Source organism: Panthera tigris, chromosome B4, assembly GCF_018350195.1.
Source record: "Panthera tigris isolate Pti1 chromosome B4, P.tigris_Pti1_mat1.1, whole genome shotgun sequence".
NCBI lineage: Eukaryota > Metazoa > Chordata > Mammalia > Carnivora > Felidae > Panthera > Panthera tigris.
In genome coordinates this window covers 93738985-93765672 of record NC_056666.1, presented here as the reverse complement: position 1 = coordinate 93765672, position 26688 = coordinate 93738985, and the positions used below count along the sequence as shown (strand labels likewise).

At 39.3% G+C, this 26688-nt stretch overlaps 1 protein-coding gene across 1 annotated transcript in view; it reads right to left on the bottom strand.

Moving 5' to 3' along the window:
• The window catches only part of MYRFL (myelin regulatory factor like), a 95029-nt gene that overhangs the window by 6710 nt on the left and 61631 nt on the right, over nucleotides 1–26688 (bottom strand). The window contains exons 14-19 of the mRNA XM_007082264.3: nucleotides 15835–15998; nucleotides 15158–15221; nucleotides 10196–10281; nucleotides 7425–7499; nucleotides 7289–7341; nucleotides 6988–7164 (exon numbers count right to left, since the gene is read on the bottom strand). Coding sequence (XP_007082326.2) covers nucleotides 6988–7164; nucleotides 7289–7341; nucleotides 7425–7499; nucleotides 10196–10281; nucleotides 15158–15221; nucleotides 15835–15998 — 619 coding nt within the window. The remainder of the gene's footprint in view (nucleotides 1–6987; nucleotides 7165–7288; nucleotides 7342–7424; nucleotides 7500–10195; nucleotides 10282–15157; nucleotides 15222–15834; nucleotides 15999–26688) is intronic.

Genomic DNA, 26688 nt, shown 5'->3' with positions numbered 1-26688 from the left:
TTCTCTCTCCCACCTTTCAACCCATCCAATCCCTACCCCATTTCTTACAGATCTAGCATATTCTCACCTTCTTCCAAGAAGCCATCTGTTTTGGGTTGATGTGTGTTCCCCAAATTCTTACGGTGAAGCCCTCACCCCTGAGAATATGACTGTATTTGGAAATAGGGCCTTTAAAGAGGCCGTGAAGTTAAAACGAAGCTGCTATGCTGGCCCTACTCTAATCTGACTGGTATCCCTCCCCATAGGAAGAGACACGCAGAGACACTAGGGGTGTGCAGAGACAAAAGACCTTGCAAGGACACAGCACAAAGGTGGTCATCTGTGAGTCTAGGACGGAGGCTTCAGAAGAAACTAGACCTCCTAACACCCTGATTTTGCACTTCTGGCCTCCAGAATTGTGAGCAAATAAATTTTGTGGTTTAAGTTGTCCAGTCTGTGGTTTTTTGTTATGGCGGCCCTAGCAGATCAGATCACTGCGGCCCACAGTCCCCTCCTTTCCAGTGTCATAGCATTACTACTGAGCCATCTATATGGTGATTAATTAGTGATAGATCTGTCTCCACATCCAAAGCCTGTCATCTCTGTTTTATCATTTAACTCGTATGTATTTTTGCCCATTCTTGACAACTCCAGAATAGGGAACCTCTATTAAAATTCTTTGATTCCTCTGTAAGTCCTACCATAATATGATCCACACAGGAATAAAAGAACACTTAAAACTCAAGGTCAGGACTGTGCTGCAGCTGAAGAGAAGAGTCAGATCACTGGTGCAGGGCCAGAGCTCGCTTGTGAGGAAGGAAGTGGGGGAGTGGTTTTGACCCCGTCATAGCCAAAAAGTCATTTTAAAAGCAATTTTGGAAAGGTAACTACTGAGATGATTGTTGTTAAGGCTTTGGGGGAAAAAAAACCCAGATATCCTTAAAATGAATAGTGAAAGCAATTATTTAGTGGGTTGCTAAACAAGCTTTTAAAAAGAATTTTAAAGTTTTTGCATTTTTTAATTTTGCTGATTTTTCTCAAGTATGTGTACTCTTTATTGTATTCCTTCATTTGCATTAAATAATATGTTTATATCTCTCTACACAGTTTTGGGGAAAACACAGACAGTAACCTCAATTAGGAAGAGACATAAGTTAATACAATGTGTGCTACTCTCAGGAAGAAAAGAGAGACAAGATCTATTCAACTTTCTGCATGGAATTTCAGGATAGAAAGAAAACGCAAGAGTGCACGTTACTTGGGGGCCATCACTCCTAAGTAAATCTGCCCTGGTTAGTACTTCTTACACTAGGCACACAGGCTTGTTTGCCTGTCATCAAAACCAACCGTGAGCTTCTGGAACATCACACACATCCTGTGCACTGCCATAGCCCCAGGCAAGGCAATGCTGGGCTCTCCGCAGATGCTCAACAAATATTTGTGGGAGGATGGAAGGAAGAGAGGCAGGGAAAGAAGAAGAGCCAATCATATACCCTGTAGAAAAATGTTTCCTCTTACACACTCAAAGGGGAAATTGCCAGCGGATGGGTACAGACGATGCTGGGAATGGATATGGGAACCTGGGCTCCTTTGCCCCATTGGCAAACGGGAGTGAGATAGAACTTGAAGGAGAAGCAGGTTTCCTCAGGATCTTGCCTAACATGATCCTTTTCATTAAGAAGAAATGGATCATGATACATGAGGATTTCCTAGAAAATTGAATATATATTTCCCTTTAGATATAAATATATGTGCTGCCTAAAAGGCCTCTAGATTTCTTGGATTCCAGCTATTTCAATAATAATTGTCAGTACATATCCCCTGCTATGAGTTTTGCTTATGACTGCTTCCACAGAAGGCTGTGAATTTATAAAGCAAATGAGGCATGAAAAGAAGGGGAAACCAGGGGTGCCTGGGTGGCTCAGTCGGTTAAGTGTCCGACTTCGGCTCAGGTCATGATCTCATCATTCGTGAGTTCAAGCCTCACATTGGGCTCTGTGCTGACAGCTCAGATCCTGGAGCCTGTTTCAGATTCTGTGTCTCCCTTTCTCTCTCTGCCCCTCCCCTGCTCCTGCTCTGTCTTTCTCTGTCTCTCAAAAAATAAATAAATGTTAAAAAAATTTTTTTTAAAAAAGAAGAGGAAACCAGAACTTCTCCATCCTGTATGCTTTTATTCTTTACCTTTTTTTTTTTTTTTTTTTACTTTCCCGCTGAATTTGCAGAAAAGGGCTCATTATAAATTTTGACAACAGAACTACAGAGTTGCCTCACTTCCACAGAAGCATGTTTTCAGGTTCCTGGACATAGAATCCTAAGATAGGATGTAGTATCTTATGGGATAACTGTATTTTTTAAAACAGTAATTAAAAGGTAAGGTTGAGAAGAGATAATCTTGCAGATTAGAATTATGAAAATGGCAGGATTGGAAATAAATTTTAAATCTCCTATAAAACACCTCTAATTTCTCACCTCTCTGAGGCAAGACTATTGAATTCTGAAAGGCTGGTTATTGGAAAACCATAAATTCTCCTGTAGTCATATAGGGGTGACTCTCATTTTACAAATGCCTTCCAGTAATATTCACTATAAACTTAATATACACTCCTAGTGGTTTTCCCTGTAAAGTTGGAGATATATTTCACAATCGGTGGAAAAGATCTCCCAATAAACTAAATTAGAAACTTGTGGAGAGGAGAGATTTAAGGTGGCGTCCAACCAAAGCATATCCTCTTGTAGAATGTGTATATAGCATTACTTACAAAATTGTGCTCTATGGCTAAGTTCCAAAGCAGCATACCTTTTTCTTTCCTGATTGAACCAGACTCATGCCAAGAAAAAGTCAATGAGCCCAATCAATTGATGACTGAGTCCTTTAACACAGGGAACCATTTTATTGCAACCATTTGCTTTTCTCAGAGTACTGAACTCCAAAACAAGCAGGAATTCTCATGCCTTTTAGCTTCATGAGATTTTTTAAATCTTCACCAAAACTCTGTGGAATCCACAGATTTTTTTTTCCTCACAAGCTCATTACTTTTTAATATCTAACTCTATTTAAATCTTTATCGGTTCCATAGATTAAAATCTAATCCCTCACACTCAGTTGGTGCCTCAGATTAGAAGCTCAATGTTCCAAAATACCCACTCTCCACATCCTGATTAGTCTTCCCCAAACCTTTCATAGTAAGTGGGAAGAGGGGATAAACTTTCTGACGACATTTTACACAATCAATTTAGGCCCAAAAGAAGAACAATAGCTTGTGCTCAGCATATCATAAAAATGTGATGGTAAACTGCTAGATATTACAATTCATCTTACAGAGTTATTCCAAATTGTTGTTTTTTTGGTTTTCCCTGAACCCTTGAATTTCTTTATTATTTTTATTCCTTAATTTTTATTATTTTTTATTACTTAAAAAATTTTTTTAATCTTTATTTATTTTTGAGAGACAGAGCACAAGTAGGGGAGGGGCAGAGAGAGAGAGGGAGACACAGAATCTGAAGCAGGCTCCAGGCTCTGAGCTGTCAGCACAGAGCCCAATGTGGGGCTCGAACCCACAAACCGTGAGATCATGACCTGAGCTGAAGTTAGATGCTTAATCAACTGAGCCACCCAGGTGCCCCGATTCCTTAATTTTTAATTAGTCTTCAATGCCTCAGAAACATCTGGTTGAAAGAATTTGCCTGGCTTTCTCCACTTTCAGATTTAGGAACCCCGGTGTTATACAGTGGTCAGGACAAAGGGGAAGGATGGACCAGCAGCAGAAGAGAAGAGGCTTTCTTTACACCCCCAGAAATACCCCACAACAGGGACATCTCAATGGCTATAGGCTAACCTGCGGGAGGCAGATGCCGAAGGGGCTTTCCAGAACCATAGAATGAATACTTTCTGATTCCTCTAAAGCTGATCCCGAGTACATGTACACACTGTGCCCAAATAAATGGACGCACAATGGTAGATGGGAAGGAACCCAGGACAAGGAGACAGAGGACTCAAATTCCAATTCCAACTTTGCCAGTAGCTTACTGCAGAACCTTAAGCAAGGTCCTGGGCCTCCATTTCATCAGCTGTAAAATGGGTAAGCTGGTATAAATCAGAGGTTTTCCTGACCTGGGGACTCTGGAACCCCAGGTGATGGCATAAAGTGGTCAGTGGGGTCTGTGGACTTGAAAAGTAACAACTCTCCCACAGATGTGTACTATTTTTCAAGTATTGTTGTTGGACTAACAAAAATAATTTTTTTTAATTTTTATTTATTTATTTATTTTTTCAATATATGAAATTTATTGTCAAATTGGTTTCCATACAACACCCAGTGCTCATCCCAAAAGGTGCCCTCCCCAATACCCATCACCCACCCTCCCCTCCCTCCCACCCCCCCATCAACCCTCAGTTTGTTCTCAGTCTTTAAGAGTCTCTTATGCTTTGGACTAACAAAAATCATTTGATTACAAGCTTAACTGAGTTTACAGTAACATTCTCCCTCTAGGTGTTTTCTCAGTCAAATGATCCTAAAAGAATAATGAATTAATAGTGGATTCTATGGGTCAAAAAGTTAGGGTGCCACTGGTGTACTGCCCTCTGACATTCTACGACTCGAAATCCCCCAAAGTGTGCGGCTTTCCTCAACAGGATAGTGAAGAGAACTGTGAAGTGAAGCGAAGAAAATCCTTTCCATCTTTCTCCAGCCGAAAGAGAGAAGAGGGAACAACTTTCCCAGTGTATCAGGGAGCCTGGTAAGGCAGGACTTAAATTTCATTTTTATTTATTTATTTGAAAGACGCATCTCTTTTTTTAATGCCTATTTATTTTTGAGAGAGAGAGAGAGAGAGAGCATGCAAGTGGGGGAGGGGCAGAGACGGGGGACGGACAGTAGTGAGCGTGATGTGGGGCTCGAGCCTACAAACCACGAGATCATGACCTGAGCCGAAGTTGGACACTCAACTGACTGAGCCACCCAGGTGCCCCTCAATTTCACTTTTAGCCAGACAACGCTGATAATTGTGTCTAGTAGAACACAGCCAGAGATTGTGGGGCAGACCTTCTTTTTTTAGGAGTCTCTTCAGTGTCTCCCACACTCATGAAATATAAGACCTGCAGATACCCCTGTTCCAGAGAAGAGAGCAATAAACCTTCATCTGGTTTGATAAGGCTTCTCTTCCCTCCATGTGAAGAGCTGGTTCCCACAGGAATGAGTTTGCTTAAGGGTCAAGAACCTTTTTGCAAATGAAGATTGGATCTGTCCATGACCTCTTCCTGTACAGGATCCGTTGTTACACGTCTCTCGTGGGTGAGGTAGTCTCTCCTGAGGACTGCTCTCAGAAAAGGACACCAGGTATATCCAAGGTGGACCCCGAGGTAAGAAAAGAGTTTACCGGCCACAAGTTTCCATGTGCTTTCACAAGAGATGAAGGCTTTGGGGGATTTTTGTAACCATACTGGATTTTTCCATGTTTGAAACTATGGAGAATAAGCTGACTCAAACGAATTCCTTTCACATCTTTGTGAAAGTAGTGATGCATCTTTGCCCTGTAGTGTTGCATCTCTTGCCAAGTTCAATCAAAAGTTGCTTTCATGGGAAAAATAGTGCAAGCATTGCCTTCTATGGGTGCAGGGAAAAATTCTCTATGTCTCACCTTCTTGTTGGAAAGAATGGGGATAATAACAGTTCCTGTCTTTTAGGTTGGTGAGGACTTGAATGGTTTACTCATGTAGATTACTTATGGCAGTGCTTTTGTATACATTACTACCTCATTACATGATAATGATAATGGCGGTGGTGACGGTGACAATGATTTGTACAAGTTATTTATTCAACTCTACGATATAAAATAATGTCAAAAGGAAAAAGAAATTACATTGCTGCCCCAAAACCTCAACCACTGACCATATTTTACATGTCAGTCATTTGGACTGCTCAAAAATATTCTGGTTCATCTTCTTCTAAGTGTGTGTTAGGTCTGCACTTTATCAATTGTTTTTAAATTAGACATGACCTACGTCACTTGGTTTGGCCAATAAAGCGTAAGCAGAAGTGACATGTGTTATACCTAAGTTGGAACTTTAAGAGCCAGTGCACAATTTGCCTTTTCTCTTACCTACTGTTACAGAGGTGGTAGAAATATGTATTGAGATGGAGTCTCCATTAGTTAAGTTCCAAATGACATGATGAGCAAGAACCCTCTTTTAACCCATATTTGACATAGAAAGAGAATCAGCAATACATTTTTGCCACATTAAGTCACTGTAATGTGGAAGTTGTTGCTACAACATCCTGATATATAATCCCTACTAATATGTACGTATTGCTATTATCAGCATTATCATCATTATTATTTTATATACTTGTTGTGTGTATGCAGAAGATTTCCAAAATAATAATGAATTAGTATACATTTGGATGTACTACATTTGGTTTTATAGAGATAATTACACTTTTAGCCCTTACTCAAGTTTCCATAATGTTTTCAACATGAAAATTCTGTTACTCAAAAACATTCTGTGTGTGTGTCTGTCTGTGTGTGTGTGTGTGTGTGTGTGTGTGTCCCTAGAAGGTAGAAGATATTCTGAAAATGGTTGTGATTTTCACTGACTGGCAGCTTACCCTGAACTCACTAGATTTCCAAAGCCCTTTACATTTTTCCCTACTTGGTTTGGGCAGAAAGCCCAGCTATGACATCATTTTATAAGTTCTAAGTGAGCCAGAAAATCTACCCAATCCACACATGATTACTTTACATGTTCTACTACTACTGTCTTTGCTAGCAATGGACAGATGAGACTTTTTCACTTGAATCAACCAAAATTTCATCCCTGGGTGGGGGACTTAATATTACAGATGACTGCAAGTTTGTGTATTTGTGTTTTTAAAGATCTTGCCACCTCAATAGGAAACGATTGTCTGGAACCATTAACAGATCATGCAAGTAAATATTTGCAAAGAAGAAAAAAAAAACAAAACACCTCAGGTTCAGAGCCCTGGCTGCTTCTCTTTGAACATCCTTTACCTGCCCACGGCCTCTGATGGAATTCCTCCTTGGAACGCCTTTGCACAAGACTTGAGAGGACTCTTCTCTTTCCCCAGATGGGGCAGCAGTAAGTCTCCTGACAAGGCAGAATCTCACAGAAAGTGATTTCTGGTACTCGGAAGGAGGACTGTGTGGTTGCCAGAGATGTATTAGGTGCTGCTGCAAAGTGTTGGGCAGAGCCGAGGGAAGCAACAAGGTTAACCTGAAAGGCTGGTTCTTTTGTTGACAATTCACATGAAACACGGGCTGGGTTTGAGAGCGAGGAATGTGAAAATCTTACCTGAGGGGGAGGCTGTGGGTGGCAGGGCTGGCTCCTGAGAGCTTGTGATGTTGCTGGAGGAAGAAAACAAAATGATTAATGAAGGAGGCCTTCAAGACTACTTCTCCCCAAAGGAAAGCAAGACCAGAACTCTCACCTCAGAGAGAGATTTGGGGCATGTCGGTCTTGATCTTTTAAGCTAAGGATGTAAAGGGAGACTATCGTCAAGGCACTGTTAAAAAAAAACAAAAGAAGAAGAAAGCATTATGTGACAGATTTGAGTTCATATATATCTCACACAACCAGCTGGCCAACGTTCTCACAGGCCACACAGATGGGAGGGGGGGAGGGGCAGCCATGGCTGACAGAAGCACCATGGAAACAGCACAGTTATGCTTCTCTGCCCTGGTGAGAGAAAACCCTCGTCTTCCTAGAGCAAAGAGGCTCCTGGGGTACTCTGCACCGATGGATTTTTCCAGCGAGCGGCCCCTTGGCCCTGGCAAGCTGCCTCAGCAGCGTCTGTCACCAGTGGAAGATTATAAGAGGAAGCTGTAAATCACTAGAGGCAGCCCTCTGCTCCTTGCAGGAAAAAGGCAGAGTCCGCATCCCACTGGTGGAGGGCGTCCACACTGTGGCACTGGAAGATGAGAGGAGGCACAGATTTAATCAGCTGTAGATGCCAAACCCTTTGGCTGCGGCTCTGACATCTTCCGGCTGCCTGTCTTTTCAGAGCACAATACACCAAATTGGGGAGAGGAAGGAAAATAAATGCAATACAACCTTCATTTCCACACTGTGTGACTTCAAAATAATGACTATGTCCTTTTCCTCCAATGATCAGAACTTATATATTCAAATAGAAGCTTTTCTTAAAGGTTCTGAGCTTTGGGAAGCTATTCTTAACCATGCTCATGCATCCAAGCTCACTTAGCATTGTCTTCTTTGGGGGGTTCTGTAGCCCTCTCGCATGAGCCGCACCAGAAAGTCTGCCATGACATTACAATTCCACTGTGTGCGGGGTCTAACACAGGGTGACCTCACTTGACATCCTGCCAGCTTGACTTCACACCTGGTTCCCTACATTGGCTCCTTGTTATATTTTCCCCCATCAAAGGTGGTGGCTTACCATTATTAAATAACACACGAAGAAATGTGCCACACGTTGGGATTCTACTCATAAAGAAAACATTTCCAGAGTGTTCTTAGCAGTAGCTGGCACAACTGCCCAGCAGGCACAACCCTGACTGGGAAAAGTGGTGCTGAGTCCCAAAGATGCCATCAGACAGAAGCTGTTGTATCACCCGGGAAACTGCTTGCTGTGATCCAGTCTGCCTTATTTGCTCTCCCGTATCCCCCACTCTCTATCTCCCTAGGACTAATCCTTAAATACTCTTTCTCATTTGTTTCTGGCATCTACCTCAATGCATGGCCCAGAGAACTTCTAGGATCAAAAGATGAAATGGACATATCTGCTCCTTTCTTTGGGGGCAAATTCTGGTTTTGACCCTTCTTGCCACCACGGGCCAGAAACAAGATAAAAGCCTAATAACCTCCCGATTTTGATCTTAGCAGTCAACAGTATTGGAATTCATAAGATAATTCTGATAAGCACATTTGAAAAGCAGTCTCTTTACATACTTCCTACAACCCTCCCATTGGGTTTTCATGGGAATCTGTATCTCTAGAGAATGCTAAATATGTCTGCTAAAGTAGACTCTCACACTCTCCTGCGTTGGGAATCCCAGCAGAAGAAGGCTCACTTAGGACCGTGAGAAAAGGACAACGGCTTCGAATGGGAATTCTGTCTCCTGGTGTCAGACACTTGGGGATGCTTCGTGCAGTGGGCTGTAGCAAGCGACAAGACGCTGAGGGGAGAGAAGGATACAGAGAGATTCACATCACCTTCTATAGCTAGGAAGCTATAGATCAAGGAACTAGATACACCTTGGCACCTTCCCTCACTTTGCTTCTGAAAACGACTGTCTGCCTTGAGACAAGACCCAAAGAGAGTCCTTTCCCACACTCACCAAGCATTTTTTGAGAGATAGATAAATACCCCTTTGGCCATGCAAATAGCCTAAGAACAAGAAGGCCCAGAGGACACAGGCAAGGTGACCAAGGCCCAAAGGCTGAGGGGCCATCACTGCATCAGCAGAGCCTACAGACCAGGGCCCTGAGGAAGACGCCCTGCATGCCACTGAGGGATGCCCCCGACTTCCTTGCACAGAGAGGATGGATTGCAGTCAAATCACCCACTGCTTGCACAGCAAATGCTTTTCCTTACTGTGTCTGCCTGCTTTAACTGCCTAGTAAATTTGGCTGCAATTTCAAAATATTGTACCTCTCGGGGTTATCTCATAGTCCCTTTGGTGTGAAGTCTTCACTGAAGAATCTAGAAGAACGCTAATAAATATGAGTGTCTGGGGAGAATACATTGTACCTGATTGCCCTCTCACAACATTACCCCAAGTAGACAGGAAAGAGAACGAAGAATTTGAGAGTTATTTGCGAGACTGAAAAAGACACACACACACACACACACACACACACACACACAGGAGAGGCACAGTGAGTTGCTAAAAAGTATCAGTTAATTGCAAAAAAAAAAAATCCTTCCTCTCACATTTAAGTACAGAAAGCTTATGCTTTTTTCTAAAGAATATGAGTTTAAGAAGGGCATCCCTTGTTGGGATGAGCACTGGGTGTTGTATGGAAACCAATTTGGACAATAAATTTCATATTTAAAAAATTTTTTTAAATAAAAATAAAAAGGGCTCCTTTATCTCTAAGTTAAATCAAAGGTCAATGTTCAGTTAAAGAGCTCCTTGTCTTCAAAGTAAATAGGTCAGTCCCCAGTTCATATATGAGAAAAGGAAGATGGGAAGGATAAAAGAGCTTGACACAGCATAACACTGACGTTTTTCTTACCAAAAGGCCATCACAGCAATGAGAGTTATAACCAAGGTCTGGAAAATCCAGTTAGGACACAATTGTTTTTTTCCTGAAAAATAAATCTGTAAAAGAAGATTCAGTAAGGAGCAGTGATAAACCATCAATGCTAACTGGGAGAAGGACCCCTGAAGACTCGCTCCCAGCAGGGATCTTTGCTGCTTCCATGGGCTGGCCAGCTCTCTTCAACCTATATTTCCCTCCTCTCTGCCTCCTGAAAATGAAGTTCTTTCTAAGCCTGCCTCAGGCCTCTCCCTTTCCTTGACCCTCCAGGCTACAGTAAGCTCTCTTTTCCCTAGCACCCTGAATCCAGGACAAGTGTCTGTGCCGTTCATTTAGTGCTTATTCTTCAAGTTTTATGAGAGAAGAGGACCTATCAGACAAGATAGTGTCAGAACCCAGATGTTCATCTCTTTCACTAGAACACTTTTGAAAATAAAGTCTTCAAGAGACGATGGAATCAATTCCAATGGAAGAAGTTCAGGCACCATGACAAACCATGGAAAAGACTTGTATGGTGAGAGCTAGTGAGTACTCTTTAAATCATACACGTCAATATTCAATTCTGCTACCTATTTCTTTTTCTTTTTTCTTCTTTTGTGCATGTGCACAAGTGGAGGAGGAGCAGATAGAGAGAGAGAGAGAAATTCTTAAGCAGACTCTATGACTAGGGTGGAGCCCAACACAGGGGCTTGACCTCACGATGCATGGTGAGATCATGACCTGAGCTGAAATCAAGACTTGGATGCTTAACTGACTGAGCCACTGAGGCACCCCTTTGCTACCTATTTTTAAGGGCAGTTCTGGGCCTGTGTCTTATTTATTCTTATAAATTCATATTCATATTCATCATATATATTCATTAAGCACTATTGTGTATCGCATTATGGGGGCTCTAAAAATAAGTAAGTTATAGTTTCTAGGAAGTAAAGGAGACAAACCTCTAAGACTGATGCATTTTGGCATAAAACCTTGCATATAAGGAATGGGCCAAGAACTATAGAATAGAGAGCTCTGTAATTGCTGTTGAATCTGGCTGAAAAGATAGCAGAGGTTTTCTGCCCATTTTAATACAGTGCTCCTTAAATAGGAGCTTTTCTATGAATGCAGTAGAGAATATTACGTTTGCTTCCTTCTGGAGGGTAGAGGGTAGAATCATACTTTTGGTTGGAAAAGAATTGAAGGATGGTGGTACTTAAATAGTTTGAAACTTGTCTGTATTTAAATTTCTTGGGTTGGTTATCTGAATCAATAAAATGTTCTTCAATGTTATATTAGGGTTGGGGGTGGGATTAATTATACAAGTTTTTAACAAATATACAAACTCTTAGGACTCTCGTAACTGAGTCACCCGTAAGGGCAGCTGGAAGCCGCTCTGAATACTAAGAAGTGAATAGTTTCTACCATTCCTACATCTCACTGGAACTGTTCAGAGGATGTCCTAAAAATGTGCTGTACAGAGAAGGAACTCAATGAAATGTGTTGAATTGATTGTAATTAAACAGCATTAGGCTCGGGATAAGAGTTTCCCCTCCAACCTACTCCCCATGGCTGCTGAATTATTTTAAATCTCCATGCTTTTGCTCCAAATCCTTTGACCTAGTATAGGGAAATGACCTAAGACATGGAGTTGGGCTTGGAGTTGGGTCCTGAACAAGTCCTCTAAATGTCATTGATTCTCATTTCCTTCATCAATAAAATAGGAATGATAAAATAATACCTGCCAGCATTTCAGAGTTATTGGGTGGGTCCAACTAACAGTGCAATGGCTCTCAAATTTAGGTCTGCATGAGAATTATTACAGAATTTATTAAAAACCTAAAGGTCCTGGAAAATTCTGCCCAAAGGACTGAAGACCTTTCCATCTCACCACAACCATCAATACACAGTGGGGGTCACCCATCTACCTCTTGGAGGTAGAGAAAGAGAAGGAAGGAAGAGGAACACTAGATTGGAGGAGAGCTACTCAGGAGACCTCAATCTTCCTCCAGAACAAGTGCCACCATCGGCAGCTATGTGGAAGGCAAGGCAAGGCCCAGCCAGGCCTCTTACCATCTGCTAAGGTCCACCAACTGCTCACAACCAGCACTTTGCTCATTAACACAGCCACCTGTCCTAAGAGTAGCACATTCCACCCACACACATGTGTTTCAATGACCCAAGGATCATGGGGGCTCCAGGGAACAGAGGATACCTAGGCGTTGATGTCATGGAAGGGAAAGTCAACCTCAGAGAAATAGCCAAGACCTCATGCAAAGACAACACAAGGGAAGGAAAACATCCCCATTATTTGTACTTTATCAAGCTCCCTGGAAGACTCATAATATGCCGAAGTATGAGAACACTCAAGTTCTAATAAGAGTGAACACTTGCATAGTACTTATTATGTGCCATGTTGTCTTGTGAGTGCTTTATATATACTAATTTATTTAATGCTCAGATAATCCTCAACAACCCTCAGAGCAGGTACTGTTATCATCCCCATCTTACAGAGAAGGGAAAAAACGAAGCATAGGAAGGCTAAGTTCCTTACCCAAGATCACACAGCTAGTAAGTCATACAGCCAGGATTTAAACCAAAAAATATTTGGCTCCAGAATCTGTGCTCCTAACCACAATGCTATGTTGCCTCCCTTCTCCTGTCTGTAAAACAAAAGCACACTATACAACTTAGATGTTATTGTTATTATTCAAAAGGTTTTCATGGCCTACCAAGGGAATTCCATAACAGGTGGTCCAGGAAATTTGAACCTTACCTATATTTTCAGCCTTACCTCCTACTCTCCCCCCAGCCGACTCTCACCTAATCCTTCAATGAAGCCAGTGCCGGCCCCCAGATTTTACTTCTGCCAGCCTCTCTGGAACCTCTCCTATATCTAGCCAGAGCTTACTCCTCCTAGAAGGGCTGGCCCCATAATGCTCTGCAGCACTCGGAGCCTTTACAATATTTACCACATCCAGATACAACTGTTCTTGTATTGTTCTCCAATATTCCCTGGCCACCTAGAAATTCCTTTGGAGAAGAGGCTGTATCTTACTCACTTTTTCCTGCCTCCCACTTATAACAGTGACTGCAAGAGGTCTCTGAGTTCAATGGGTGCTCTTCAATACCCACATAAATCCTCTACTCTGTGTCCACAAGCCAATCCCCTTCCCCACCCACATACCCAAGAGACCAAACTACTTAATGTGTTTAATTTAACAAAAAATGTTTTTAAGTTTTTTATTTAAGTAATCTCTACACCCAATGTGGGACTGGAACTCATGACTCTGAGATCAAGAGTCGCATGCTCTTCTGACTGAGCCAGCCAGGTGCCCCAATGTTTTTAATTTAGATTGTGAGCCTTCAGGGAAGATGATCAGACCTGGTTTTCCATTCATGTATTCATTTAACAAATACTGCTTGAGTACCTACTATGTGCCAGTCCCTGGGGAAGGCAGACATGGGGCCTGTTCTCATGAATCACACATTTTAGTTATTATTCTGACATAGCTGCAAAATAAAAGAAATTCCCCAAGTGCAGAGTGAGAGCTACAGAGGTTGCACATAACCGAATTGCACCAATCAGTGCCGCCATGGATGTAGGTACCATTTCCTCCATCCCATTGCAAACCGGTCAGTACAAACAGTACCCTTCCTACACAACATGTTTAATTGTTTGTGTTTATTGAGCAAACTGCTATGTGTTGGTCACTGTGGCTAAGGGCTTCACCTTCTTTAATCCTATCAACAATCTTTGCAAGATAGAGCCTATTATTATATTTATTTCTCAGTGCAATTCAGTAACTTGCCCAAGGACACTTCTACATATATATTTACCCATGTGTTTATGTTTATTTGTACACCAAGTAGCTTGTCAGCAACATAACATTTTTAGCAGTTTTTAGTAGAATATTAAACTCTTTCTGAATTCTTTTAAAATAGGTCAATGCAGGGGCACCTGGGTGGCTCAGTCAGTTAAGCATCCAACTCTTGGTTTCAGCTCAGGTCATGATCTCACAGTTTGTGAGTTCAAGCCCCCTGTCTGGCTCTGTTCTGATGGTGAAGAGCCTGCTTAGGATTCTCTCCCTCTCTTTCTCTCTCTGCCCCTCCCCTACTTTCTCTCTCTTAAAATAAGTAAATAAACTTAAAAAAAAATAGGTAAATGCAGTAGAACATGAAGAATAGAGAGTAATTGGGGGCAATGGCCCAAACACCAGATCAGTCCTTAATAAGATATAGATTAAGGTCATGAATATCTTCCCAGGGAAGGGCCACCTGGGGAACACTGGTGGGTCAGAGGGAACAAGCTGGGTTTCATGGCATTTATGAATTGTACTAGGAAGGGAATAGTGCAGCTTCTCCCTTACTGACACTCCTCTTCATTGAAGAGGGTGTACTTTAAATCAATAAATGATTAGTCTTCACTTTTTAAGGTAAATGTTACCCTATTTGATGAAAGTTCTCTTTATTCATTAATAAAACCATCACACTTTAACCTTTGCAAGAAAGTGAATACCTATTTCCCCATTTGCACATAGAGTACTAACTATCAAAAGGGAAAAGAGGGATTTAGGGGATTAATGGAAGTCCCCCTGGGATCTTCTGAAGCCATAGATAAGGAATGAGGTTGAGTTAAGGCATCCACACAGATCTTGCAGCCTAAGGCCATATGCATGTGGAAGCTGATGAATTTCACTTGATAGAGGCAATCTATTAAAAAAAAAAAACAGCAGAATAGTATTTCTGAAATGAACATGTTCTGTACTTATTTCTCTAAACATCTTTTTGAAAAAACTATTAAAGGGGTAGTAATTAAATACCTAAAGTGCATGAAGATGCAAACAAGGGAGTCTATCAACAGATAAATGAAGGCAAGCATTTTTGATCAATTTCTCTAAACACTCTTTTTTTTATATATATAAAACATTATCACTGTGCATTACAAATAAGTCTATTTACCTTGTTGGTTTTTTGGGGAATGGCCTTTCTTGGAGAAGATGCACTAACAGCTCTGCTAAATTTGCTTTAAAAAGAGAGAGAGAATGTTAATTACCATTCAAATGCCTCTCCAGGAGTTACACGACAAAAGCCCAGGCTGCCACTAACACAGCAGTATGATTTTTTCTGTAATACAGTGGTAATTTTACAAAGGAAAAGTCAAGGCAATTGAGAGTTCCTTTTGAGAAAAAGAACCTTAGTAAGCGTAAATGAATGCGTTAAATGTTGTATTTCTCTTTTTCTCATAATTAGACCCCAGGAAATGTGCATTTACCTCCTTAAATGAAAAAAAAAAATTAGAAGTTTTTCCCCTGAGAACCAAAGACGATTTTCGAAATTTAGAAATGGCCACTTCTACTCCTTAAAGGAGAAGTCATCCTTTGGTAAAATGCAACATTTCCTAAAACACCTTGCTCTTAAACACATACTTCACGGTTTGTTTCATTTTCAAAGCAGCAACAGAAAAAATAAGAACATTATCACATAAGGCAATTGTGTCCCAAAACATTCTAAAAACAGAATAGGGACTTCATTAGCAGAAAGTAGTGGTTGCTGCTTGATCAGAAAGACCATCTAGTTTGATCTGGTTATGGAAAGGCCCTATTGTCTCCTTTCTCCTGTGGTGCCCCTGGATATACCTGATGGAGCTTGCTTCACTGGCTGAAGACTTCAAACTACTGAGCCGCTTTAGCCTGGCCAGCTTTCTGTTCCATATTTCTAACTCTTCTATTCTTTCTTCAAGGTTGTTTGTTAGTTTGCAGAGCTGCTTCACTGCGCCCACATTTTCCATAAAGATCTGGTCCTGGAAAGGAAGATAGTACAGAGGGCATAAATTTGCAGTTTGAGACCACCAGGGAACTGTCTGAGCCCATTCGAAGACAGTTAAAGTATACCACTGAAAATACTTATATACACACCCAACCTCAAGTTCATTCAAGACAAAACTGGAGAGGTTTGCAACTTGAAATGATCTCTCTAAACTGCTGGCTGTGTAGTCAAACTGCTTGTGTTCAATTTGCAATAAAATGGAAATATGTCCTTGTAATCCAAGAGAGAAAATAGAGCGGAAGGACATTGTCAAGTTTGGAATCTGAAGATTTATTTTGTATGGCCATTATACTATATTTAAAACTCATAAAAAGAAAGTCAGAACAGGCTTCTGAATGTTGATTTGTGTGTACATCACTAAATCCTCATAAGAAATGATTCTTGTTCTTCCTGGTAAAATGCATCAAATTACTTAGGTGAAGGAGAAAGGAATGAAGACCTGGGCTTTTCTCTGAGTTCTGCCACTTACTAGATGTGAGACCCCATATAAAACAAAACAACTTCTCTGAGCTTCAGTTTCTTCATACTGAGAAGATAATTCTTGAAGTATTAATTTCTGCTTTAACATCTCATGATCTACCATGTACAATTTAAATTTAGCCTAACTCCCAAACAAAATTTAAAACAATAACGCTTAATTCTATCTGTTCAGGGAAGGTCACTGACACATCAGAAAGAGCAAGAAAGGGAAACCAACCAAAGCCAGAGTGTGCAAACCATCTCTTCTCCAACCCACATACTTTAGTTGTCATAGAAACATGTGTGTCTGTCTCTCAGCCATAACAAAAACACTGGAAAGCTCTCATCAACCCATATCCTGATCCTGTGACCTCCCCTCCTTTCCCCCTCTCTGTTTACAAGTTCAGAATGCCAAAGAATTCTTTGGGGCTCATAGAATCTGATCCACTATGGTAAAATGATGAGGTCAAAGCCAAAAGAGAAAGATTGTTTTGTAGTTGGGGGATCAAACTCAGGGCTATGTGTCTTTGAGATTCTCATGATGCAAAATGAAGCTTTAAAGGTTTCAAACCCTGTAAAGCAACCACTCAGAAAGGACTCAAAAGCTCAACATTACAAACTCAAAGCTTAGTTCATGAAATTTAAAGGTATGCACACTGGTATAAAACACGACAGTAAAGGTAAATACATAGTCAATTTCAAAATACTCCAATACCGTATTATGAGATGTGTAACTCACTTAACTCTAGTATAAAAGTTAAGGACAAAAGTACTAAAAGTAACTACAGCTACAATAATTGGTTAATGGTGCCTACATAAAAAGAGGTACATTATGACATCAAAAACATAAAATATGGAGATGTGAGTAAAAGGGTAGAGTTTTTGTATGTGATCAAAATTCAGTTGTTATCAGCCTAAAATAAGCTGCTGTATCTATAACATGTTATATAAATAAGCCTCATGTAACTATAAAGCTAAAACCTACAAAAGATAAAAAGAAGAGAGTCAAAGCATACCACCACAGAAAATCAGTTCACAGAGGAACACAGTGAAAGAGGAAGAAAGGAACAAGGGAACAGCCAAAAAACAATGATTAAGATGGCATTAATAAGTCCTTCCCTATCAAAAATTACTTTAAAAATAAATGGATTAAATTCTCCAGTCAAAAGGCATAGAGAGAGCAAATGAATTTTAAAAAGACCCAACTATATGCTGCTCCCTACAAGAGAGATTCACACCAGCTTTAAGGACACATGTAGCCTTAAGGAATGGAAGAAAGATACTCCATGCAAATGGAAACCAAAAGAGAGCAGGGGTAGCTATAGTTACATCAGATAAAATAGAATTTATGTCAAAAATTGTAACAAGAGACAAAGAAGGTCATATAATGCTAAAGGGGCCAATTCATCAAGAGAATATGTATCTATATATGTCTATATTCTATGTGTGTGTGTATATATATATATACACACACACACACACACACACACACATATATATATATATACACACACACACACATATATATATACACACACATATATATATATACACACACACATATATATATATTTCATCAAGAGAATATGTATCTATATATGTCTATATTCTATGTGTGTGTGTATATATATATATATATATATATATACACACACACATATATATATATATTTCTCTATCTCTCTCTATATATATAGATTAGATATTGGTATATCTATATCCAGAAAGAGAGAGAGAGAGAGAGAGAGATCCAACATCAGAGCACCTAATATTAAGCAAATACTAACAGACCTGAAGGAAGAAATAGAAGCAATACAATAATAGTAAGGGACTTCAGTGTTCTACTTTCAACAATGGATAGCTCATCCAGACAGGAAATCAAAAAAGAAACACTGGGCTTGAACTATACTGTAGACCAAATGGACCTAACCGACATATACAGAAATTCCACCCAACAAAGCAGAATACAGTCTTCTCAAATGCATTCAGAATATTCTCAAATCTAGATTATATTTTAGGTCACAAAACTGTGTTACAAATTTTAGAAGATTAAAATTGTACCAAGTATCTTTTCTGACCACAATGGCATGAAACTAGACATTCATAACAGGAGGAAAACTTGAAAATCCACAAGTATGTGAAAATTAAACAATACATACTTGGAAAACTAATGAGTTAATGAGGAAATCAAAAGGGAAATAAAAAATATCTTGAAGCAAATAAAAATGGAAATGCAGCATAATAAAACTTATGGGATATAGCAAAATAGTCCTAAGAGGGAAGTCTATAGCAATAAACACCTACATTAAGAAGAAAAAAGAAAGATTTCAAATAAACAACCTAATTTTATACCTCAAGGAACTATATAAAGAACAAACTCAGATGAAAGGTAGTAAAAAGAAAGTAAAAAGAAAGAAAGTAAAAAGAAAGTAAAAAGATCAGAGCAAAAATAAATGAAAAAGAGACCAGAAACACTACAGAAAAGATAAACAAAATTGAGTTAATTTTTTGAAAAGATAAACAAAATTGACAAACCTTTACCTAGATTAAGAAAAAAAAGAATGAGAGAGAAGACTCAAATAAATAAAATTAGAAAGGAGAGGTGACAGTGCAACCGATACCCCAAAAACAGTAAGGATCATAAGAAACTACTATGAACAATTGTACTCCAACAAATTGGGTAAGTGGATGTTCCTAGAAACATACAACCTACCAAGACTGAATCATGAAGAAATAGAAAATCTGACAGGCCAATTAAGAGAAAGGAGATTGAATCGATAAGCAAAAATATATCAGGGTGCCTGAATGGCTCAGTTGGTTAAGTGTCTGACTTCAGCTCAGGTGATGATCTCACGGTTCATGAGTTCAAGCCCCACATTGGGCTCAGCACTGGCACTGCAGAGCCTGCTTCGGATCCTCTCTCTCTCTACCCCTTCAACTTGCTCTGTCTCTCATTCTCTCTCTCTCTCTCTCTCTCTCTCTCTCTCTCTCTCAGATAAATAAGTAAACTTCAAAACAAACAAACAAACAAACAAACATCCCAACTAACTAAAGTCCAGGACCAGACGGCTTCACTGGTGAATTCTACCAAACACTTGAAGAAGAATCAATAGAAATCTTTCTCACCCTTTCCCAAAAAACTGAAGAGGAGAGAACACTTTCAAATTCATTTTAAACGGTTAGAATTAACCTGATACCAAAGTGAGATAAAGACATTACAAAAAAAAGTCAATTATAAGCAATTATCCCTGATAAACATGGATAAAAAATTCTCAATGAAGTATCAGCAAATCAAATTCAATAATCATTAAAAAGATCACATATCATGACCAAGTGAGATTTATTCCTGGGATACAAAAGTGGTTCAACATATGCAAATCAATCAATGTGATACACCACACTAATAAAATCATATCATCTCAATAGATGTAGAAAGTGCATTTGACAAAATTCAGCATCTTTTTTTTTAATGTTTATTTATTTTTGAGAGAGAGATGAGAGAGAGAGAGAGCAGAGGAGGGGCAGAGACAGAGAGGGAGACAGAAGATCCAAAGTGGGCTCTGCACTTAGAGCAGAGAGCCCAATGTGGGGCTTGAATTCACGAACCATGAGATCGTGACCTGAGACAAAGGTCTCAGGACTAAGCCACCCAGGGACCCCTCAGCATCTTTTTGAAAAAAACTCTAGACAAAGTATAGATGGGCTATACCTCAACATAATAAAAGCCCTATATGATAAGTCTATATCTAATATTACACTCAATGAAAAGCTGATAGCTTTTCCTCTAAGATCAAGAACAAATCAAGGAAGTTCACTCTCCCCATTTTTACACAACATAATACTGGAAGTCCTACACAAAGTAATTAGACAACAAAAAGAAATAAAAGTTATCCAAATTGGAAATAAGTAAACTGTATCTGTTGCAGATGATATGATCTTATATACAGAAGGTCCTAAATATTCCATCAAAAAACTATTAGAATTAATAAATTTAGTAGAGTTGCAGGATACAAAATCAACATACACAAATTAGTTGCATTTCTATACATTAACAATGAACTATTTGAAAAAGAAATAAAGAACCCCATTTACGAGGGCATTAAAAACAATAAAATACTTAGGAATAAATTTAACCAGGAGGTGAAAGACCTGTACATTGAAAATTATACAACGTTGTTGAAAGAAACGGAAGACATGAAAAAAATGGAAAGATATCCTATGTTCTTGGATCAGCAGAATTAATACTGTTAAAATGTGCATACTACTCAAAGCCATCTACAGATCCAGCGCAATCCCTATCAAAATTCCAATGGCATCCTTCATAGAAACAGGAAAAAAAGTCCTAAAATTTATATGGACCACAAAAGATCCCTAATATCCAAAACAACACTGAGAAAGAACAAATCACACTTTCTGATTTCAAATTATATTATAAAGCTACAGTAATGAAAATAGTACTAGCATAAGAATAGACATACAGACCAATGGAATAGAATCGAGAACCCAGAAATAAACCTACACCTATATGGCCAACTAAAATTTGACATGGGAGCTAAGAGGACTCAGTGAGGAAAGGATAGTTTCTTCAACAGTGTGGGGAAAATTGGATATTCACAAGAAAAGTATGAAATTGAACCCCTATTCTACAAAAGTAACTCTAAATAAATTAAAGACTTAAATGTAGACTCAAGACCATAAAAATCCTAGAAGAAAACATAGGGAAAAAGTTTCTGGACATTGGTCTTGGGAACCATGTTTTGGATGACACCAAAAGCACAAGCAACAAAAGCAAAATAAACAAGTGGGGCTAAATCAAATGAAAGAGCTTCTGTACAGCAAAAGAAACAATCAACAAAATTTAAAGGCAATCTACAGAATGGAAGAAAATATTCGCAAATCATATATTTGATAAAGGGTTAATACTCAAAGTACATAAGGAACTCACACAAATCAACAGCAAAAATAAAAAACTAAAAACAAAAAAAATAATCTGATTAAAAATGGGAAAAAGACATGAATAAACATTTTTCCAAAGAAGACACACAAATGACTAAAAGGTACATGAAAGGATATTGAATATCACTAATTATCAGGGAAATGCATATAAAAGCTACAGTGAAATATCACCACATACCTGTGAAGATGACTATTTTGAAAAAGGCAAGAGATAACAAGTGTTAGTGAGGGTGTGGGGGAAAAGGGAACCATTGTGCACTTTTATTAGAAAGGTCAGTTGGTACAGGCAGTATGGAACTCGGTATGAAGGTACCTCAAAAAATTTCTGGGTATATGTCTGAAGGATATGAAATCACTGTCTCTAAGAGATATTTGTACCCTATGCTCATTGCAGCACTATTCACAACAGCTAAGATACAGAAACAATCTAAGTGTCCATTGACTGATAAATGAATAAAGAAAATGTGATACACACACACACACACACACACACACACACACACAAATGGAATATTATTTAGCTATAACAAAGAAGGAAATCCTGCCATTGTGACAACACGGATGGACCTTGAGGGCATTATACTAAGTGAAATAAGTGAGACATAGAAAGACAAATACTGTATGATATCACTTATGTGTGGAAGCTAAAAAAAGTCAAACTCAGAGAAACAGAGAGTAGAAATGGTAATTGGCAGAGGCTGAGAGATGGGGGAAATGAGGAGATGTTTGTCAAAAGGTACAAACTCAGTTTAAAATGAATAAGTTCTGGGGATCTAATGTACATCATGATGACTACAGTTAACAATCTTGTATTATATACTTGAAAGCTGCTAAGAGAGTGGATCTTAAATGTTCTCACCACATGCACACAAAAGATGATTGTGTGGGTGATGAATGTGTTAACTAACCTTATTGTAGAATCACTCTTCAATAAGTATGTGTATCAAATCATCATGTTGTATGCCTTAAACTTGTATTATACCTCAACAAAGCCAAAAAAATTCAGTTGGTAAGGGAGGATAGTTGGTGGGGGGTTTAAATAAAATGAGATCGGACACAAATTGAAAACTGTCGAATTTGCTAAGTATATACGTGGGTTTCACTATTAATCTCAGTTTGTGTATGTTTGAAGTTTTTCATTAAAAATGTTAACAAATAAATCAGAAAGCAAAAACAAAAACAAAAAATCTCCCGACAAAAGCTCTTTAAAATTTTCTAATTCTATTACAAATTTTTGCTTACTTCTAAATTTATTTTAATAAAAATAAGGCAGCAATCACGAAGACAAGAATATTGTTCTATGGTTCTAAATCACAGTAAATGTCATATGACCATTCACTATGTTTACACTGTAGAAAGCTTTATACTATAATTATAACTGGTCACTATGTCCAAGCAGTGGTCCCAGACCACTGGGAATCCAGACAGATTCCCAGCCATCATCTCTGACTCCTCCTCCGTCTGCTTACCCACAGGCGATCCCACCATGCAGTGCTGTCAGTTCAATGTCCCAAATCTCCTGAATCCACCCACTTTTATCCATCTTCAATGGCACTACTATACCTAATATTCTTTTCTATTTTTCTCAGCAACCGGCTTCCTCTTCTTTTTTAATCCTTGCTTGATCCATGAATTTGATTCCAACTGAGAGCAGGCCATGGAGAATGATACTAACGTCTCCTCTAAACACAGTAAATTTCATTCTGCAATATCTACCCAATGGGACTTTTCATGCTGCCTCACGAGATATGAACGATTGGCTGCAATTGTCCAGTTACTTGTAAATAATGATAAAAAGCCAGCTTTGATCTCCCCAACTCAAGTTTACTAGCACCATACATCTTCTAAGTAGATCCAATAGGCAAGAAGATAATTCATGTGTTTTCCTACTTAAGAGGAAATAAAGATGGAGAGGGAATTTACTACTACCTTCCTGGTTGTAATTACGGCCCTGACTTTATGGATCCAATAGAAAATTACCAAAAAATAAATTTCTAGGACATGTTCTAGGGACTGACTCTGACTAAAATACTTCTGACTTCTATCCCCTATCACCATATTGAAGCCAGTATAAATATGCTCAAAAACATAATCCAGAATTTTCTGAAAATATTCTTTTCTATGCAAGTGATAAGGTCTCTGTGAGTTCACTTTAACCATGACCATGCACCTAGATCCCTGAAGAACTTTATCTAAATAGACACATCCCTGTCCTATGTAAAGGTTTATATTCATTAGGACTCGGATGGGCATAAGTCTGGGGCATTTTGAAAAGCTTCCCCATCTAATACCCAGTGTTGGTTCATAACTATTTTATCATTGAACCTAATTTAATTATTCAACTCTGTCCAGTTATTATTAACCATATTAATGGGACCCACTATCTCAGCTGAAATGTAGCTTTACAACTGTGATACAAAAGTCATGAAGCCAGCTTGCCACCAATAATTGCTCGGGAGACTCTGGGGGAAAACAGAAACTGCTTCAAATCACACAAGAATCTTGTGCCTGTGTAAGACTCGCTTTGGGGTGAAGGTACAAATGGACAGCATGACATATTTTCTGAAAAGACACGTGGGGCAGTTTGGCAAGTATATGTGCACATGAAAACAACAAGGAGCAATATGAAATCAGAGCAATGCTGAGCTTAGAGGAGGTCACTTACTTAAGCCCTATCCTTTCCTATAGCCCCCTTCACTCTCTGTGCTCTAATCACATTGAACCATTTGCCCTTTGCTGAACATATCAAGCTTTCTCTAGTGTCTGGGGCTAGCACAGCATAGGCTGCTCCCTCTACCTGAACCACCTGTCCTCCCCCACCTCCCACTCTCCTTCCACTTACTGTCATATTTACCTATATTGTAAACACCTAGAGATAGGGCCGCATCTTGTCCATAGTCGATGTTCCAATACAGGCAGAAACTCAGTATGGATTTGATGATTAAATGAACGAATATTCTTACCAGGATTGTTCGTGTCATGTGGCATTGAGAGGTCATAGCACCATTCTCTAGTGAAATAAAGAGTGGCCAAACTTCAAGTTTATTCTTTGTCTGAGGTTGCTCTCAGATAAGGAAAAAGATTGAGGTCCAAATTCCATTTCCATGTTAGGAAATGTCCATGGAAATGTGGGTGAATTAAACAAAGAGATACTAGTGTGTAACACCCTCAGCGAAATGGGCGACTGGTTGGACGGTACCCGGGAAACTGGTTTCCACTCGGGTTAGGTCCTTTCCTCTTTGGGAGGGTTTGGCTCAGGAAATGGATAAAAGCCCTTCAGTGCCTCCTCACTCCCCAGGTAACCCTTGCAGAACACAGTTTGCAGGCTCCCGGGTCCCTGGCATCTCTGATGACAAAGGAGCCTACAACAGGAGCAGCCAGGCAGCAGAGCTCATTCCTTTTCTCTCTGAGGGGCTGCAACTTGTCCTCTATTGAACACTAACTAAGGGGAATGAAGTCTGATCACAAAGCAAGCTTTGAGAAGTTGAAACAGGCTCTTCTTATTTCTTTCCCAGAGACAGTCACAGACTTGAAAATTTCTCCTGGTGGCATCTGATGTTGCATGAACTAATGTTTTATAATAAAATGATGGGAATAAAATAGCCTGTAATTGAGCATCATGAAAATGACTACCAATGGGAGAAAAACCTTTAGCCAATGGATGTGCCAGGCAATTATTTGGCCTTTGAATAAACTCAGCTTTACATCTCTGTCCAAGAGTTTATTTTGTAGATAGCTCACCAGGCCTTGATACGGATTTAAAAAATAGAATCCTGGGGCACCTGGGTGCCTCAGTCAGTTAAGTGTGCGACTTTGGCTCTGGTCATGATCTCACGGTTCGTGGGTTCGAGCCCCGCATCGGGCTCTGTGCTGACAGCTCAGAGCCTGGAGCTTGCTTCGGAATCTGTGTCTCCCTCTCTCACTCTGCCCTTTCCCCGGCTCGCGCTCCATCTCTCTCTTTCTCCAAAAATAAACACTAAAAAAAAAAAAAAAAAAAAAAAAAGAATCCCTAAGCCAGAAAAGCAGGCTGCTGAGTTATACTTTAGTAAAGCATAAAATTCCAGGTATTAAATCAGTGGCTTGACTAAACAGGCCTATCTGATTTTCAAAGTATTGCCACCACCTGCTGCCACAATATTTAAATTGCAGTCTTAGGTGTCTGGAATAACATCTTCTTTTCCTAACATTTCATTACAAAAATTTTCAAGCACACAGAAAAGTTTTCAAAAGTGTCTGGTAAATGCCCATATATCCTACCACTTAAATTTCACAATTAGCATACTTTCTCACATATCTCCATCCATCCAACCATCTTGTTTAAATACATGTTTTAAAATAAAAAACACTCTTGTATCCCTCGGGTAAATTCCTAGCAGTGTTATTGCTGGGTCATAGGGGAGATCTATTTTTAAATTTTTGAGGAACCTCCACACTGTTTTCCAGAGCGGCTGCACCCGTTTGCATTCCCACCAATAGTGCAAGAGGGTTCCCGTTTCTCCACATCCTCACCAGCATCTATAGTCTCCTGATTTGGGTGATGGGTATTGAGGAGGGCACCTGTTGGGATGAGCACTGGGTGTTGTATGGAAACCAATTTGACAATAAATTTCATATTAAAAAAAAAAGATAATTATTAGCAAATTTAAAAAAATAAATAAATAAAATAAGATAAAAAACAAACGGAGACTAGACTTGAAAATTCCCTGAGCAGACAAAATTAGTTTACTCATTTAACAAAGCTTAATTTAACTTATTTTGCACAACCAACTTGACATAGGTCATCTCTTGCTTGTGCCTCTGGAAATCAGCAGCAAAACATGAACTGTTTCCCAAGGTTGACCAATTTCCTATGATTTAAGAAAATTCTAATATTATAACCAATCAGAGTGAAAAATAAACAGTCACTGCCTTCTCTCTATATAAGCTGTTTCATAATAATACACCCTGGATCCTTATTCCATGTTTTGGTTTCAGCGCTCCCAGTTTGCAAACCATCTTTTTTGTGTGTGCATAATAAACTTTTCCTAATCACTATTTTGGTGATCCATTGGTTTTACTTCTGTTACTTCTGAACTTTTGACACATGAAAAAAATGAGCAGTAACTTTTTAAAAGAAGACATAACTACAAAAAGAAATTTTCCTACAAAACCAAATTTCCCAAGAAAACAATAAATGTCATGTTTCTCTTTAAACTGTTACTACCAGAGGGGAGCCTGGGTGGCTCAGTCAGTTAAGCATCAAACTTTGG